The 17,452-nt window shown below is 38.7% G+C and overlaps 2 protein-coding genes across 2 annotated transcripts in view; one reads left to right on the forward strand and one right to left on the reverse strand.

The window, feature by feature from the left end:
* The window catches only part of ALG14 (ALG14 UDP-N-acetylglucosaminyltransferase subunit), an 88,401-nt gene extending 72,171 nt beyond the window's left edge, over positions 1–16,230 (reverse strand). The window contains exons 1-2 of the mRNA XM_004752553.3: positions 15,993–16,230; positions 11,134–11,279 (exon numbers count right to left, since the gene is read on the reverse strand). Coding sequence (XP_004752610.1) covers positions 11,134–11,279; positions 15,993–16,128 — 282 coding nt within the window. The 5' untranslated portion in view covers positions 16,129–16,230. The remainder of the gene's footprint in view (positions 1–11,133; positions 11,280–15,992) is intronic.
* Positions 16,231–16,273: 43 nt separating this feature from the next.
* Positions 16,274–17,452, forward strand: part of TLCD4 (TLC domain containing 4) — a 106,652-nt gene continuing 105,473 nt past the window's right edge. Inside the window, exon 1 of the mRNA XM_004752550.3 lies at positions 16,274–16,406. The gene's annotated coding sequence lies outside the window, so the exon portion shown is untranslated. The remainder of the gene's footprint in view (positions 16,407–17,452) is intronic.

Genomic DNA, 17,452 nt, shown 5'->3' on the forward strand with positions numbered 1-17,452 from the left:
CTCATCCAACTTCTCATTTTAAGTACCAGGTAAACACAGAAGTCTCCAAATTCACATTCCAGACCAGAGCTCCCTCCTGAACTTCAGACTCACAGATCCAACTGCACAGTCAGCATCTTACATGTTTGTTTACAGACATCCCACACTCAGTCCTCCTCCTTCCTCATGTACTCTTCTTTATCTAAATTAATGACAATTCCACTTTTCTGGCAGCTCAGGCCAAAATGTGGATGTCATCCTCTATTCCTCATCTCTTTCCCAAACCCACACACAGATAAAGTTTAGCTCTACCCTCAAAATATATCCAGAGTCTGATGACTTCCCGTCATATCTACTTTTGCCATTGTGGTCCAAACCTTACTGGCCTTTCACAGGACCACTGCTATGGCCTCCAAACTCCTTTCCTTGCTTCTGTCCCTCTCTTCTTTAGTTTATTCAGCAAACAAAATGATCCTGTTAACAACATGCTACTAAACAACCAATGAGTCAATGAAGAAGTCAAAGAAGAAATAAATACACAGAGATAAAAATGAACCTGGAAATACAATGGTCCATAATCTTTGGGACACAGAGAAGTATTTCTCTGAGAGAAATTTATAGCAATATAGGCCTACCACAAGAAACAAGAAAAACTTCTAATAAACAACAAAACCTTATACCTAAGGGAATAAGAAAAAGAACAAACAAAACTCAAAGTTAGTAAAAGGGAGGAAATTATATAAAGATCAGAGTGGAAATAAATGAAATAAAGACTAAACAAGCAATAGAAAAGATCAATGAGACCAAGAGCTGGTTTTTTTTGAAAAGACAAACAAAACTGATAAAACTTTAGCCAGACTCATCAAGAAAAGAAGAGAAAGGACCCAGATAAATGAAGTCACAAATGAAAAAGGAGAAATAACAACCAATACCACAGAAAACACTAAGGATTATAAGAAACCACTATGAAAAATTATATGCCGGGCGCCTGGGTGGCTCAGTGGGTTAAGCCGCTGCCTTCGGCTCAGGTCATGATCTCAGGGTCCTGGGATCGAGTCCCGCATGGGGCTCTCTGCTCGGCAGGGAGCCTGCTTCCTCCTCTCTCTCTCTGCCTGCCTCTCTGCCTACTTGTGATCTCTCTCTGTCAAATAAATAAATAAAATCTTTAAAAAAAAAATTATATGCCAACTAACTGGACAATCTAGAAGAAGTGGATAAATTCTTAGAAACAGACAAACATCCAAAGCTGAAACAGGAAGAAAATCTGAACAGACTGATTACTATTAACAAAATTAAGTCAGTACCTGAAAAAACTCTTAACAAACAAGTCCAGGACCAGTTGATTTATACAAATTCCCCCTTAAACTACTTCAAAATACAGAAGAGGAAGGAAAGCTTCCATATACATTAGCATTACCCTGATACCAAAAACCAGACAAAGATACCACACAAAAAAAGAAAACTATAGGTGCATGTTCCTGATGAACACAGATGCAAAAATCCTCAACAAACTATTAGCAAACCACATTCACACAACACATTGAAAGGATTATTCACCATGATCAAGTGGGATTTATTCTGGGGGTGCAAGGATGGTTAGGTATTCATAAATCAATCAATGTGATGCACTACATCAATAAAATGAAGGATAAAAATCATATAATTATCTTAGATGCGGAGAAAACATTTGACAAAATTCAATATCCATTCATGATAAAAACTCTCAACAAAGTGGGTTTAGAAAAACATACTTCAACATAATAAAGGCCATATGTGAAGGGTTGCATGGGTGGCTCAATTAAGCATTGACTCTTGATTTCAGCTCAGGTCATGATTTTGCGGTCCTGGGATCGAGCTCTGCATCAGACTCCTCACTTAGCAGGAAGTCTGCTTGGGATTCTCTCCCTCTTCCCTCTCCTTCTCCTTCTCTCCCTGCTTGCTCATTGTCTCTCAAGTAAATAAATAAATCATAAAAAAATAATAAGGGCCATATATGAAAACCCACAGCTAACATCATACTCAATGATGAAAAACTGACAGCTTTTCCTCTAAGATCAGGAACAAGACAAGCATTTACACTGCCATCTCTTCCTACAACATAGTACTAGAAGTTCTTGTCAAAGCAATCAGACAAGAAGAAATAAAAGGCATCTAAATTGGTAAGAAATTAGTTTAACTGTCACTGTTTGCACATGACATGATACTATATACATGGAAAAGTTCATACTCTACCAAAAAACTATTAGAATAAATGAATTCAGTAAAGTTGCAGGGCAGAAAACTAATACACAGAAATCAGTTGCACTTCTATACTCTTAATAAAGTAGCAGAAAGAGAAATTAAGAAAATTACAACTGTACCAAAAATAATAACATGCCTAGGAATAAACTTAACTGAGGTGAAAAGATCTGATCTCTGAAAACTATAAAACACTGATGAAAGAAATGGAAGACAACACAAACAAACGGAAACACATATCATGATCATGAATCGGAATCATATTGTTAAAATGTTCATACTACCCAAAGCAACCTAAAGATTCGATGAAACACCATCAAAATACCAACAGCACTGTTGACAGAACTAGAATAAATGACCTTAAAATTTGTATGAAAACACAAAACACGCCAAATAGAGAAAACAATCTTGAGAAAGAAGATCAAAGCTGGAGTTACCACAATTATAGATTTGAAGATATACTACAAAGCTGTAGTATAAAAAAAAGCGTGGTATTGGCACAAAAACAGACTCATAGATCAATGTAACAGAATACAGAACCCAGAAATAAACCCATGCTTATATGGTCAGTTAATCTATAACAAAGGAGGCGAGAATATACAAGAGGGAAAAGATAGCTTTTTCAATAAATGGTTCTGGAAAAATTGAACAGCTATATAGAAAACAATGAAACTGGATCACTATCTAACACCAAACTTTTTTAAACACTGTTTTTTATAAAAATAAACTCAAAATGAATTAAAGACCTATATGTGAGACATGAAACCAAAACACTCCTAGAATAAAACACAGGCAGTAATTTCTTGGATATTGGCTATAGAAACATTTTTCTAGATGTGCTTCCTAAGGTAAGGGAAACAAAAGCAAAAATAAACTATTGGGATTACATCAAAATAATTATCTTTTGCACAGCAAAGGAAACCATCAACAAAACAAAAGGCAACCTACTGAATAGGAGAAGATATCTGCAAATGGTATATTCAATGAAGAGTTAATATCCCCCAAATACAAAGAACTTCTACAACTCCCAACCCCAAATAATATGATTAAAAATGGACAGTGGACCTGAATACACATTCTTCCAAAGAAGACATGCAGATAATCAACAGGCATGTGAAAAGACACTCAACATCAAGGAAAAGCAAATCAAAGCCACAATGAGACACCTCCTTAATGCCTGTCAGAATAGCTTGAGTAAAAAAGATAAGAAATAACAGGGTTGGTGAAGATGTGGAGAAAAAAGAACTCTTGTGCAGTGTTGGAGGGAATGCAAACTGCTGCAGCCACTGTGGAAAACCATATGACGATTACCCAGAATACCAAAAACAGAAAAACCATATGATCCAATAATTCCACTATTGGGTATTTACCCAAAGAAAACAAAAACGCTAATTCGAAGAGATGTATGCATCCCATATTTACTGCAGCATTATTTACAAGAGCCAAGATATGGAAGCAACCCAGTGTTCACCGACAGATGAATGGATAAAGATGATGTGATAAGTACAACTATATCTCCATACACACACACACACACAACGGGACTATCAGCCATAAAAAAGGATGAAATCTTACCATTAGTGAAAAGATGGATGGATCTAGAGAGTATTATGTTAAGTGAAATAAGTCAGAGAAAGACAAATACTATATGATTTCACTTATATGTGGAATCTAAAAAATGAAACAATTAACAAAGAGCAGAAACAAACCCATAAACACAAAGAACAAACTAATAACTGCCAGAAGGAAAGCGGCCGGGAGGATGGGCAAATGGGTGAAGGGGTATGGTACAGGCTTTCAGTTATGGAATGAATAAGTCACAGAAATGAAAGGTTCAACACAGGGGATATAGTCAATGGTATTTTAATTGTGTTTTATGATGACAGAGGGTAGCTACATTTCAGATGAGCACAGCATAACGTATAAACTCATGAAATTGTTCTGTTGTGCACTAGAAACTAATGTGACATTTTATTTCAACTATACTTCAATTAAAGAAAAAGTAAAAAATAAAACAAAATCAAATCATACCACTCTTTCACCTAAAACCTCCCAATAGCTCCCCATTTCACACAATGGGGAAAAAATATCTAAGATTAAAAATGGACCACAATGTCTTAAAAATGAATCTGATCTCGGAATGCCTGAGTGGCTCAGGTGGCTGTATCTGCCTTTGGCTCGGGTCATGATCCCAGGGTCCTGGAATCAAGTCCCACACTGGGCTCCTTGCTCAGCAAGGAGTCTGCTTCTCCCTCTGCCTATTGTTCCCTCTGCTTGTGCTCTCTCCGACAGATAAATAACATCTTTAAAAAAAATCTGATCTCAATATCCTCACATTAACTTCTACGGGCTCATACACAGCTCTTCCTCCTTTATTTTGCTTCGGTCAATTTGACCTCTTTGTTATTTCAAAAACATGCCAGGTACAGCCCCACCTCAGGATCTTCCCTGCAGTTACTGTTTCCTCTCCAAGAATGCGCTTTCCCCAGATGGCTTTCTACCTTCCCTTCGCTTTCAGGTCTTTGTTTAAATGTCACTTTCCTGGCCACTTTGCCTAAAATTGCAACCTCCTATTAACCCCCTCAATATTCTGCTTTAGTTTTCTCCTTAGCATTTAACACTGACACATTATACATTTTACTCGATTATCTTGTTTATTGCCACTCCATTGGAATGTAAGCACTGTTAGGGCAGAGATTCTTGTATGTTTTTATTCACTACTGTATCACTAACATTCAGAAAGTATTCAATAAGTATTTGTTAAATGAACGAATGAATGCTAAATATAGACGTATGGAAGAAAAAAAAATCCAACCTAGAATTCTAAATGAAGAATGCAATTAAAGGAAGGTCAAAACCAAAACATATTCTCAAGCAAACAAAAACCATGGAAAGAATAAATCACTTATAGACCACCCATGGAAGAATAAAAGATATACTCTGGAAAAGAGACATTAGATCCAAAAGGAAGGAGTAGCAAGAATAAGCAAAGAAAATGAACCTAAGTAGGCACTGACTGTATAAAACAATAATGTAGTAAGTAATTTGGGTGGTATAAAAACAAGGTGGAACCAAAACAGTAAACCATAATATGTAAGATGGGAAGAGGTGTTTACAGTCAAAACGTTCTAAAAGTCGTGTTTCTCAGTAGGAGGATGGGGATATTAAGTTCTTGACTTAAAGTTAGGTAACCAGGCAGATACAATTTAAGAATAACATCTTGGAGAATAGAATAATTTCCATTCCAGGAGAAGGGAAAAAGGGAGGATAAAGAAAGCTCAATTAACTCAGACAGAAGACCAAAAAGGAGGATAAAAAGATTCAAAATATGGTAAGTAGAAAGAACCAAATAAAATAGTAGAAATAAATCTAATACATTAATAATCATAATAAATGTGCATGTACAAACATGCTAGTTAAAGGACAATGATTCTTGGTTTTGAATTTTTAAAACTGTGTTATATGTCATTTTAAAAAGACATACCTAAAACACAACCACCACCAAAAGGTAAAAATAAAGAGATGGGCAAAGATATGCCATGTGAACATGATAGCACAGATAACAAAAATGGCAAGAGAATTTTTTTTTTTTTAAGATTTTATTTATTTGACACACAGATAGAACACAGGTAGGCAGAGAGGTAGGCAGAGGGAGAAGGAGAAACAGGCTCTCTGCTGATCAGGGAGCCTGACGTGGGGCTCGATCCTAGGACGCTGGGATCACGACCCAAGCCAAAGGCAGCCGCCTAACTGACTGAGCCACCCAGGGGCCCCAAGAGAATACTATGAAAATATTTATGCTAATATTATAAACTTGTAAACTCATAAAAATAGATATATTCCTAGAAAAATATCTTAGCAAAATTGACTTAAAAAAAAACAGAAAGCCTAGAGTTTATAACCATGACAAAAAGAACACATCAGGGCCAGTTATTTTTATAGACAAGTTCTATAAATTTAAAAAGTAACTCCAAATTTATACAAATTCCTTCCCAAAACCAGAAGCTGTATGCTCACATAATCAGATTAGTGTAACCTTGATACCAAAACTAAAGAACAAGACAAGAAAAGAAAAATATAGGGCAATCTCACTCATGAACATTAATGAAATAATTCCTAAACAATTTACTTGCAAACAAAATCCAACAATGTGTTAAAATGTAACTCACTGTGAAGAAATTGGGTTTATTCCAAAATTCAACAATAGTTCATACCTTGCAACTGACCATGAAAATAGATAAAATGGGAAAAACATTATGATCAACTTAGATAAAGAAAAGATATTTGATAAAAATCAACAACCAAATATTATTTAAAATTAAACTCTTGGCAAATTTTTAAGATCATAAAGACTGTAAGGATGACCACTACACTGCTATTAATTACTGTTCTGGGAGTTCTAAAAACAAAATGGGAAAAAGAAATAAAAGGTATAAAGATTAGAAAGAATCATAATTGTTACTATTTGCAGATGATATTATCTTTCTAGATAATAGTGTATAAATTACTGGAATTAATTAGAGTGTGGCAAGGTGGTTCTTTTAAGATCACTATACTCAAATCAATTATATTTTATATACTGCAACACAGGAAATCCAATTAAAAGGTATACCACTCACAATAATAAGATAATACCAGGTACACAGAATAAAAACAACAAAAGATATGCTACTCTTGTGAAGAAAATTAGAAATGGTACTGAAAAGCATTTAAGGAAACCTAAATAATGCAGAGACAGATGATGCCCCTGGATAGGAAGATAACATCATGTAGATTTAAGTTCTCCTCAAAATGACACACTGATTCCGTTCAATTAAAATACAAATTTCAACATGTTTATTTGTGACCTTGCCAAAGCTAACTCAAAAACCTATGTGAAGAAAGAATCCCCAAGACACCTTTGAAGAGTGAGACTATGGGAGCTTGATATTAGGAATAGACAAACAAACCAGTCAACAAAGACAAAAGCCCACATATAAATCTTTACATACAGAGAAACTTGATATACCAGTGGTAGCACTGCAGATCAGTGAAAAAAGTATTTAATAAATAGTATTGTGCTAGTGCTGGTAGTTACTGTACTAGACCATGCAAATCTGATTGTTCAATTCTTGGCTAATAAGGGCTCTGCCAGCAAAGGTACTGATTGCTACTGATTTCTTCAACAAGACTCCTTCCCAGTCTCATGAGTTCCAAGGAAGGTATAATGGATAGCTCTAGGGGGCAGCAGGTACAACTCCCCTAAGCTGTAGTGAAAAAAGAAAAGAGTAAGTAGATTCCTCCCTTGAACAAAGCTTGGTGGGAAGGTGTCCCTCTACCTGGCTTCTCTCCCATATGCCCATTTGGCATATGGCGCAGCCAACAGAAAGGACAACAGGTACATTCATGTTAACACCCACAATGCTTCGCCTCTGCATCTCTACAGAAACTCTTCCCAGCTTCAGATTCATGAGTAGAGACCCTTTTAGGAATAAGACAGTATTTTTCCTCTATAAAGGGTTACAATGCTCCAGCAGTAAATTAATTGATGGAAGAAAGTAGTCTAACAGAGATGCTTAGTCCTACACTGGTGGTACCACTTTGATAGTAAGACAAAATATTGGCACTTTAAAAATTCAAAAAGCTTTGGCTTTTGCATTAAAGTGAATCAAAAACTTGTATGGACCTAGAGGTTATTATGTTAAGTAAAATATGTCAGACAGAGATAGACAAAGAACATATGATTTCACTTATAATGGAATCTAAAAAGCAAAAGAAACAAACAAAGCAGAAAGAGACCCATAAATACAAAGAAAAACTGGCATCTGCCAGAGAAGACAGGTTGAGGGATGGCAAAATTGATGAAGGAGAGTGAGAGGTACAGGCTTCCAGTTATGGAATATGTAGATCATGGGAATAAAAAGTTATAGCATAGGAGATACAGTCAATGGTATTATAATAGTGTTGTACAGTGGTACACGAGAGTTATACTTGTGATAAGCAAAGAATAATGCATAGAACTGTCATATCACTGTGTTGTGTACCTAAAACTAATGTAATATTACGTGTCAGCTAGACTTCAATTAAAAAATTAATTAATTAGGGGCGCCTGTGTGGCTTGGTTGGTTGAGCAACTGCCTTCGGCTAGGTCATGATCCTGGACTTCCAGGATCGAGTCCCACATCGGGCTCCCAGCTCTTTGGGGAGTCTGCTTCCTCTGACCTCCTCCTTTCTCATGCTCTCTCTCACTCATTCTCCCTCAAATAAATAGGTGAAATCTTAAAAAAAAAAAAAAAAATAATTAATTAATTAATTAAAGTGAAAGACATCCAACTTACAGAATTCTAAAATGTCTATAACAATCTTCCTATAGGGGCCCCTGGGTGGCTCAGTTGGTTAAATGTCCAACTCTTGATTTTGGCTCAGGTCATGATCTCAGAGTCCTGAGACTGAGCTCCTGATGAGGCCATGCTGACTATGGAGCCTGTTTAAGATTCTCTCTCTCCTTCTCCCTCCGCCCCTCTCCCACTCTCAAAAAACACCCAAAACAAACCCCACAATCTTCCTGTATATAACAATCTTCCAAATGTTTCATTAAGCCATGAAATTCAGCAAATAAACAATACATCTGCTGATGGACCTGGAGGGAAATAGTCAATGTGTATGCTAAATTAAAACTGGAGCCTCTAATTGGATGCAATTTCAGAAAGAATATATACGCCAGTAATTGGGTAAAAAGATACTTGTTCCTCATTTTGAAAACAATAACAAATTGCAATTACTCAACTTCTATCTTTTTAAGTAGTCTTTATCACTGCTAAATTATAATACTATATTCCACTTGTGTAAAAAAAAAATCACCATTGTATTCTTCTAATTCTCCAATTCTAATATACTCTCTAAGAAATTCAATGAGATTTTTAGTCTCTGGTGCCTTGAATAATCCCCAAAGCATTCTTTCTCACTCAGTTTTTTAGGACTGGAAAAGAATGCACAAAAGAGGCAGAGTGGCCCATGCAGGAAAAGTTTTGGAGAAGACACGCTTAGGTAAGTGCCACGTATTAGGCAGACCTTATTTATACCCCTGGGTCTCCATTTTCTCATTTGTAAAATAAGTATGGTATTAGCTGACTTTCATATTATTAAAAGGATCAATTACACACACAGGGATGAATAGTGTCTCCCCAAAATTCCTGTCTATCAGGAATCTGTCAATGTGACCTGATTTGGAAAAAGGTCTTGTAGATGGATCAAGTTAAGATGAGGTCACACTAAATGAGTCTGGGCCCTATACCCAATGACTGTGTCTTTTTTTTTTTTTTTTAAAGATTTTATTTATTTATTTGACAGCTAGAGATCACAAGTAGGCAGAGAAGAAGGCAGAGAGAGGGAGGAAACAGGCTCCCTGCTGAGCAGAGAGCCCAATGATGGGCTTGATCCCAGAACCCTGAGATCATGACCTGAGCCGAAGGCAGAGGCTTAACCCTCTGAGCCACCCAGGCGCCCCCCAATGACTGTGTCTTTATGAGAAGGGAATATGAAGACAGAGACTCAGGAATAGCCCCATGACAATGGAGGCAGAGATTAAAATGATGCTGCTACAAGCCAAGGAATGCCAAGGAGTGTTGGCAACCATCAGAAGCTAGGAAGAGGCAAGGAAGAATTCTCCCCTAGGGTCTTCAGAGAGAACATAGCCCAGTTGAATCCTTGATTTCAGATTTCTAGCCTCCAGAACTGTGAGAGAATACATTTCTGCCCTTAGTCACCCAATCTGTGGTACTTTGTTGTAGAAGCCACAGGAAATAAATACAGTATTGATTCCTAAAACAGAAATGAAGCATTTGGCTCATTGCCCACATAGAAAAAACATCCCATAGCATTTTGTTATGGCTGAATAACAAGTAGATTCTGTTCTTGTTTAACATGGAATCTCCAAGGATAAAGTGTTTCTGTTAGGGATAATTTAAAAAGTGACCAAAACTCAACTGAAACAGACTTAAAAAGGCCTGGAGGTGGGGTGGGGTGAGGATGTGAGAGAGGAAATGAAAGGGAGCAAGAGAGGGGTGATATTAGTGGATCCTGAATTTCCCACACAGATGCAGCTGGACCTATGCAGTTACTGAAGGCAGGACTCACCACCTGGTTTCTCATAATACTCTTCCTGTGTATTAACATCATTCTTTCTCCCAACTATAGTCTATCTTTACCTACCAGGTCAAAACATGACTGCCAGCAGCTCCCAAACTTTCTTTTCCACAGAGTGTGTTCCCAAAGAAACAATGCCTCCATTTTCTGGGTCCCCAAGTCCAAAAAGCCCAGAGAAATACTGAGTAGCCTGAGCTAGGTCTGCTTCCACTCCTGAACTACCTGTGGCCGCCCCGTGACTGGGCAGATACCAGAGGGAGGGAGGAAGGGAGACAATCTACACAAAGAACAGCTCTAGTTTCCTTCCTTGATCAAGAGGTAGCTTCACTTCTGTTCTTTCGCCCCTAATTCTGACCAAAATGCTAAACTGAAGTGAGCAACCAGAGATAGAGAAGTTAATTTTAAAGGCAGATACAAATATGATTTGAAGAAGTGGTCAGTCATAGCTGCATCAAGAAGTGCAACATATTGATAAAGAACTTATCGAAGAGCCAATGTGTACATGAACGAGACGTTTTATGTACGTTTAAACTTTTCCAGTTGGAATTAACTGAGAAACCATTTCCCCTATATAAAAGAATAAAAGAGAATATAAGAAATTAAGCTGCCACTTGAAGATGTATCTTAAAGAGATTCTTATCTTTTGGTAGTAGAGGAAATTTATTCAATCAGCAGTAAACATTTCCCTGCCCCTTGTGGGCAGGGCGCTGAGGAGCCACGAGATTATTTCCAGAGATAATTCACCTCAGTATTCAACCTTTAACTCTCTTAGAAATAGAAATGATCACTTACCATGGTAGTGGTATCAGCTCGATTTTGTTCAAAAGAATGTATTTTATGGGCACTCATTTCATCAGTATCGGCAATGATATAATGTCTAGGAGAGTAAGCATTGGACAGGTTCTCAAGCAGCCTCAGGATCTCAGTGGTGTGCCCACCTGGAAAAAATATTGGAAGGCCTAAGATTAAGAAACCCGCAGTGTAGTTACCAGAGGGGAGGTAGGTGAGGGTATGGGTGAAATAGGTGATGGGGATTAAGGAGGGCACTTGTCACAAGCAACCCATGTTGTATGGAAGTATTCAATCACTACATTGAATATCTGAAACTAATACTACACTATGTTAACTACCTGGAATTTAAATAAAAACTTAAAAAAAGAAACTCCCAATGGACATACCTATTTGGCTATGTTATACTATGTTATGTTTTATGTATTTCTCAATAGATGAAAGCAACATTTGGAAATGATAATCTACGCCCTTGTAGAAACACTACTTTCATATGGGGGAAGAGGACATTAACTGGGTAAAAATAAAACTGGCACTAGCAGTAGGTGCTAAGGAGCACAAAGAAGTAGAAGACACAGCTCCTATTATCAAGAAGGCTGGTAGGAGAGGGGAAAGATACACAGACATTTAAAGAGTGATGCAAGAAAACAACATGCAAAATTTAAATGGGGGCAGAGGTGAGGAAAGCAAATAGTTACGAAAGACCAACCCTGTAAGAGGAAGGAAGATCCCTGGCAAAGGCGGAGAGGACTTGAAAGGTGAAGCTAATGGATGGATAGGAGTAGGGAGGCCACTGGCCAGGAGTGGGATTATTGGGACAGGAGATGGTAAGAGCTGAGATGTGTGTTCAAGGACTGGTGGAATCCTGTGAAGGGGGACGAGGGTGAAATCAGATCAGGAAAGTAGCCTGGAAAATGCAAAGGTGGGTCACCGCCGGGTCACTGAAGGTTAATGTGCTGAGAAGTAATGTCAAGGAGGCATGAGCACTGACCCTCAGGGCTTGGGGCTTCCTAAGGAAGACTTCTGCTCAGGAATGTAACCCCAGCTCCTAAGAGAGGTCTCAGCATACTACAGATCGTCAAATATGTAGCAGCTTCACCAAACAACTGTTCGATTTTTGAAACTGTACAATCTCCAAAATTTTAATACTTTAATTTCAAAACCGTGAACTTAAAAATCGACTGTGTACACTGAGATTTCCTTTGGAAGAAAAAAACCCCAAAAGAACATCAACCTCTCATGTTAATGATATAGCATTTAAGCAAAGCAACCAAACTCTTTCTCAATGAGCCCTATCATACCCATTTTGTTTCACTTCACACTCTTTCATCCTCAGCCAGGTTGATGTCCTGAACATTCTCTGTATTCATCTTATTTTGTTACCTCCTCCTTGCCTCTGGTCAGTGTCCCTCCCGCCTACTAAACTCTTCCCCACCGCTACTGTTGTAAGAAAGTACTTCCGGTAGTGACACAGTGAACATACTGAAGGATAATCAAACAAATTAAGTGTGTGGTTTCTCCCAACGCACGTATTTTCTTATAGTAGAAAGGGAAGGATTACTCTCTAGGTTCCAGAAGGAATTAAATACAAAAATAAAATTGGCATAGATTACGTGTGAGGAGGAATTAGAATCATACTTTATAACTTGTAACCCTTCTTCCTGTCTGGGGCATGCAATTTACACATCTGATTTATACTAATTTTAGTATTTTTGTTTTTAGCCTTGAGAAAATGTGGTTTGCAAAGTAGGTACTTGTTTTCACAGCTGGACCAATTAAGGATAAAAAGGATAATATCCACATTTTCCACTGCAATTAAAACTTCATTATACCTGTTCTAACAGTCTTTTCTTTTTTTAAAAGGAAACATTTTCTGAATACATTCTTTGAAGAGTTAACCTTGCCACTGAATAAAGCCATTAAAATGATGGGCTTTGTTTTCCATTTTACTCTTAATAACTATTAAGATGTATTCTTTGGGAACAAAATCACCTCAGTTTTACCTTAGAATATTTCCAGAATCCAACCTCTTCCCCCATCTCCTTTGCTACTCCCCTGCTCCAGGTCACAACACTCTCACATCAGTTATGACCACGGATTCCTGGTCTGCTCCTCCTTCGCTTGTCTATTCAAGTGTCTACATTAGTCTGTTCTCAACACAGCATCCAGTGTGATTCTGTTAAGAGAGTTGATGAGTTTACCTCTGCTCAAAACTCTCCAGTGGCTTCCCTTCTCACAGGCAATAAAAGGCATCTTGTAATTTGACCCCTTAATTTATTACCTCATGGAGCTCATCTGCTTCTACCTGACTTAAGCCTACTCCCGCCACTCTGGCCTCCTTGCTGTTGGGTATCGTCATCTCCCCAGGGAGGCTTTTCCTTACAATTCTGTGTAAAATGCAACCTCCTGTCCCTACGTCGTAATATTTATGACCATACAATTTAATATGCAATCTAGTTATTTCTTTTGTTTTTCTCTCCCCTAACCCTTGCTCCACTAGAAGTTAAGCATGATGATCGCAGGGACTTCTGCTAATTTTGTTACTGCTGATCTTCAGTGCCTTGAAAAAAGTAGGCATTCCTATTACTGAATGAGAGGGTAGATGAGCATATGGTATTAAATCTAAAATTTGCCTAAGGAAATCATATGATATTTCAAAGAAAAGTATTAATTTTGATTGATATTCTTTGAAAATATGTGGTTGATCAATAATATTTTATGGAATCTAAAGACCATACATTTTTTGGTATTCAAGGTAAACACTTGAAAATATCTTCCCCCTCCTCCAAAATTCTGGACATGAACTATTAAACTATTTGTCTGATTATAAGTCTTTAACTTGGATGATTCTGAGAGGTCTTGGACCTCTCCCTACTCTGAATAGTTTGAATGACAAAGGTGCCACTTGTCAGACTAATTCTCAATCTTAATTTTGGTTCCCAGTCCACCAAATCTAATACTGTCAAGTAAATAGCTCTAATATCCATTTACCCATTTGTTCAAGACAGAAACCTGGACATGAGTCCCAAGCCTTTCCTTTCCTCACCTCCCACTTTCAAACCACAAGTTCCTACTTGTCTCCCTACCTCAGTCTTTGTCAAAACATTCTCTTGACAATGCAGACTGAATCATCTCTGTAAAAGCTTAGATTTAAATTGAGTCACACTCTACTCAAAAATATTTTTTTGCTACCAGGACTAACAACAGTCACCATTTATTAAATGCTTATCATATGCCAACCACTCTGCTAAACACTTTTAATATTGCATTTAATCTCTCCTCACCTCATCCCAAATTTTTCAAGGTTGAAACAGTTCAGTGAGGTTAACTAATTTGCCCAAGGTCACCAAGTTAGTAAGTGGCAGAGATGTGATTCAGCTCCAGGATTATGTCAGTCTAGAGCCTGTGGTCCTAACCCCTACATGGTATGAAGCAGTGGAGTAGTGCCAATAGCTTTATAGAGCATGGTTTACAACGCCCTTTGGGATCTAGACTGGGCTTACAGCTCCACATGGAACTCAAAGCAACAATGCTGTCCCAGCTCTGGGCATTCCAATTGCTATCAACTTCTTTTCACACCCTTTTAGTCTGCAATATCTCTTTAGTTGATTCCTAGTCATCTTACAATTCTCAGTTTAGACATCACTTCTTCCAGGAACTTTCCTGTCTCAAGCTCAGATAAAATGGTGTCCTTCCTGAAGATCTCCATAGCAGTCAACACTTCTCAGATTATAGGAAGTATCCATTTTGTTTTGTTTTGTTTTTTCCCTGTTAGTTTTTCTGTCATCTATTTTTCATTCACCGCTGTATCTTGTACCTTTCAAACTGCTTCACTACCTAATCACCACTCCATGGCAAGTAGTAGTAGTCGGTTTTGTTATTTCTAGAGTCTAGCATAGTGTCTGACGTCTCAATGGCTCACCATATGTTAAGTGAAGAAAGTAATGAATTGTATTTGAGCATAAGTTTAGAACATTTGCTAATAATATAAATATTATTCTAACTGTATACAATTTCTTAGCATTTCTAAATCTACACAATATTTCTATCTCTGTCAGAACGTAGTCATTTAAAATTGTGAGGGCCTGGGGTGCCTGGGTGGCTCAGTGGGTTAAAGCCTCTGCTTTCGGCTCAGGTCATGATCTCAGGGTCCTGGGAAAGAGCCCCGCACTGGCATCGGGCTCTCTGCTCAGCAGGGAGCCTGCTTCCCCCCCCCCCCCCACCTCTGCCTGCCTCTCTGCCTACTTGTTATCTCTGTCTGTCAAGAAAAAAAAGTCTATAAAATTGTGAGGGCCTGCAGAGCTGGTAGACTCTTAAACTGTATTACCTGATAGCGCAGCTTGCTGTTCGCATGCTGACACAATATTTTCAAACGTGTATTGTTCTATGGTCAGTAGATAATTGTTTCTGACCTCATGGATTTGTATATTTATAAATGTGACAATTCACTTTGCTTCATTTATCATGTAGTATTCATGTTTCCTAAACTAAATACGAAATGCCTAGGTTAATCATGCAAAACGGCAATTTCTACTCAGGAAAATAGTAAGTCAGCATCATAAGGCTTCTGCGTCCTCTCTGCTCATTAATAATCTGTTAAAATAACATACGCTACGTGGAAGCTTAATTACAGACAAGTGTAAGTTACTCATTTGTCGGTAAGAGATGACTGGGCCGCGTCAGCAAACCAGAATTTTGCCCCGGCCGGGTGGACCGGTTCCGGTTAACATAAGGGAACTACAAATCTCAGCATGCAATGCTCCAAAAAGTGCTAAGGAGACTAGATAGGAGCGTCGCGGTGTACTCTGGGGTTTGTAGTGACCGACCCAGGAGCGACTCGGCAGTCACCGCCCAATACTTACCGGACCCAGCCACCACCAAGAGACTGCAAGACTGACGGGGCCCGAGGACCCGAGAATGGAGCACAACCCAGAGCCGCAGTGCCAGCAGCGCGGCCACCGCAGCTCCCGCCGCCACTAGGATAAGGACGCTAGCCATGCAAAGAAACGACGCATGCGTACTATCTCCCGGCGCCGCCGCTCAGAAGCGGTCAAAGTTCAAGAAGTACTGACGCGCAGGAGGCGCAAACGGGGCGTGTCGGCCTCCTGGTGGGCGGGTCTTCTCTGCGCTGGGCGGAGTTCATGGAAAGACGCGGAAGTGCTGGCTCTGGGGACGCTGGTCGCTTCCCTCCCGTCTTCCACGCGGCTGTCTCCCAACCATAAACTGATACTTGACGAGTTAAACGCAAGAGAAGTGTGATTTCCATCCGTGACGAGGTCAGGACACCTGTGCACCCTAAAGGCTCCGGAGCTCTCAAGATAGGAGGTGTTCCGCGCCACTAACTTTGTGAATTCCACCTGAGGCCAGTAGCATACATTGCCTTTTTCCTTCCTCTCTTCCTTCCTTTCCTCCTTCTTTACTACCTTCCTTCCTTCCTTTCTGTCCTTTTTCTTTTCTTTCTTTCTTTCTTTTTAAATGCCAAGGGAAAAGTTTCTGTTGCAACACGCAGACATTACTGTGCTTGCCAGTAAAAGTTACTTCAGTGCAAAAAATTAAATTTCGGGCCTTCATCAGAATCTCTTTCTGGATACTCGTATTTTTAACTTTTCTAGACATTTTCACAAATCTGTGTGATCAGAGTGGCCGAGGGTGATCACCTCCAATTAGGCCACGATCCTGAGAGGAGTGGAAGGAAGCTCAGGGACTCAAGGTAGCAGAACAGAGAAGGCAGCGTCCAACAATTATTACTCAGTTAATTTTACCACAAACCCCAACTTTGCCTTTTTGTTGTTGTTGTTGCCTGTGTAATCCGTATTGCAGCAAGATAAGAATACTGAGATTACAGAAGTCCCCTCACCCCAAGTGTAATTTGCCATTAGTGCCATAGAGACTGTAGATTGTACAGGGCAAGTACACAGATGAATAAACAGGTCCTGAAAGATAAAACAGTTTGCTCAAGTGAAATAGTGGCAGATCTAGATCTAGATCTAGATTTAGAAACCAGAAATCCCAACTCTGACATAGGAGTATCACGGTATTCCATTTCTAAATTTCAGGCTTACTTGATTATCACACTTGCCTAGATCCTAGAAGTGTTTTTTAAAATGCAGTCTCTCAGGAGAGACCTGGGATCAGGTTATCTAATCAGTGTGTCAATGTCTACCAGCAGTCAGGGAAACATTTAGGATTTGGTAGCATCATTTTCTGGCTGATGAATTTCATAGCGCTTCCCAGATTCAGTCTTCCCATCAAATCCTCAACCCTACACCCCCACAATAAGCCAAAAGGTGAATATTACTTCCCTCTTTAAAGACACGGATTC

This window comes from Mustela putorius, unplaced genomic scaffold (genome assembly GCF_011764305.1).
Source record: "Mustela putorius furo isolate JIRA1106 unplaced genomic scaffold, ASM1176430v1.1 tig00003853_pilon_pilon_pilon, whole genome shotgun sequence".
In the NCBI taxonomy this organism is placed as follows: Eukaryota; Metazoa; Chordata; class Mammalia; order Carnivora; family Mustelidae; genus Mustela; species Mustela putorius.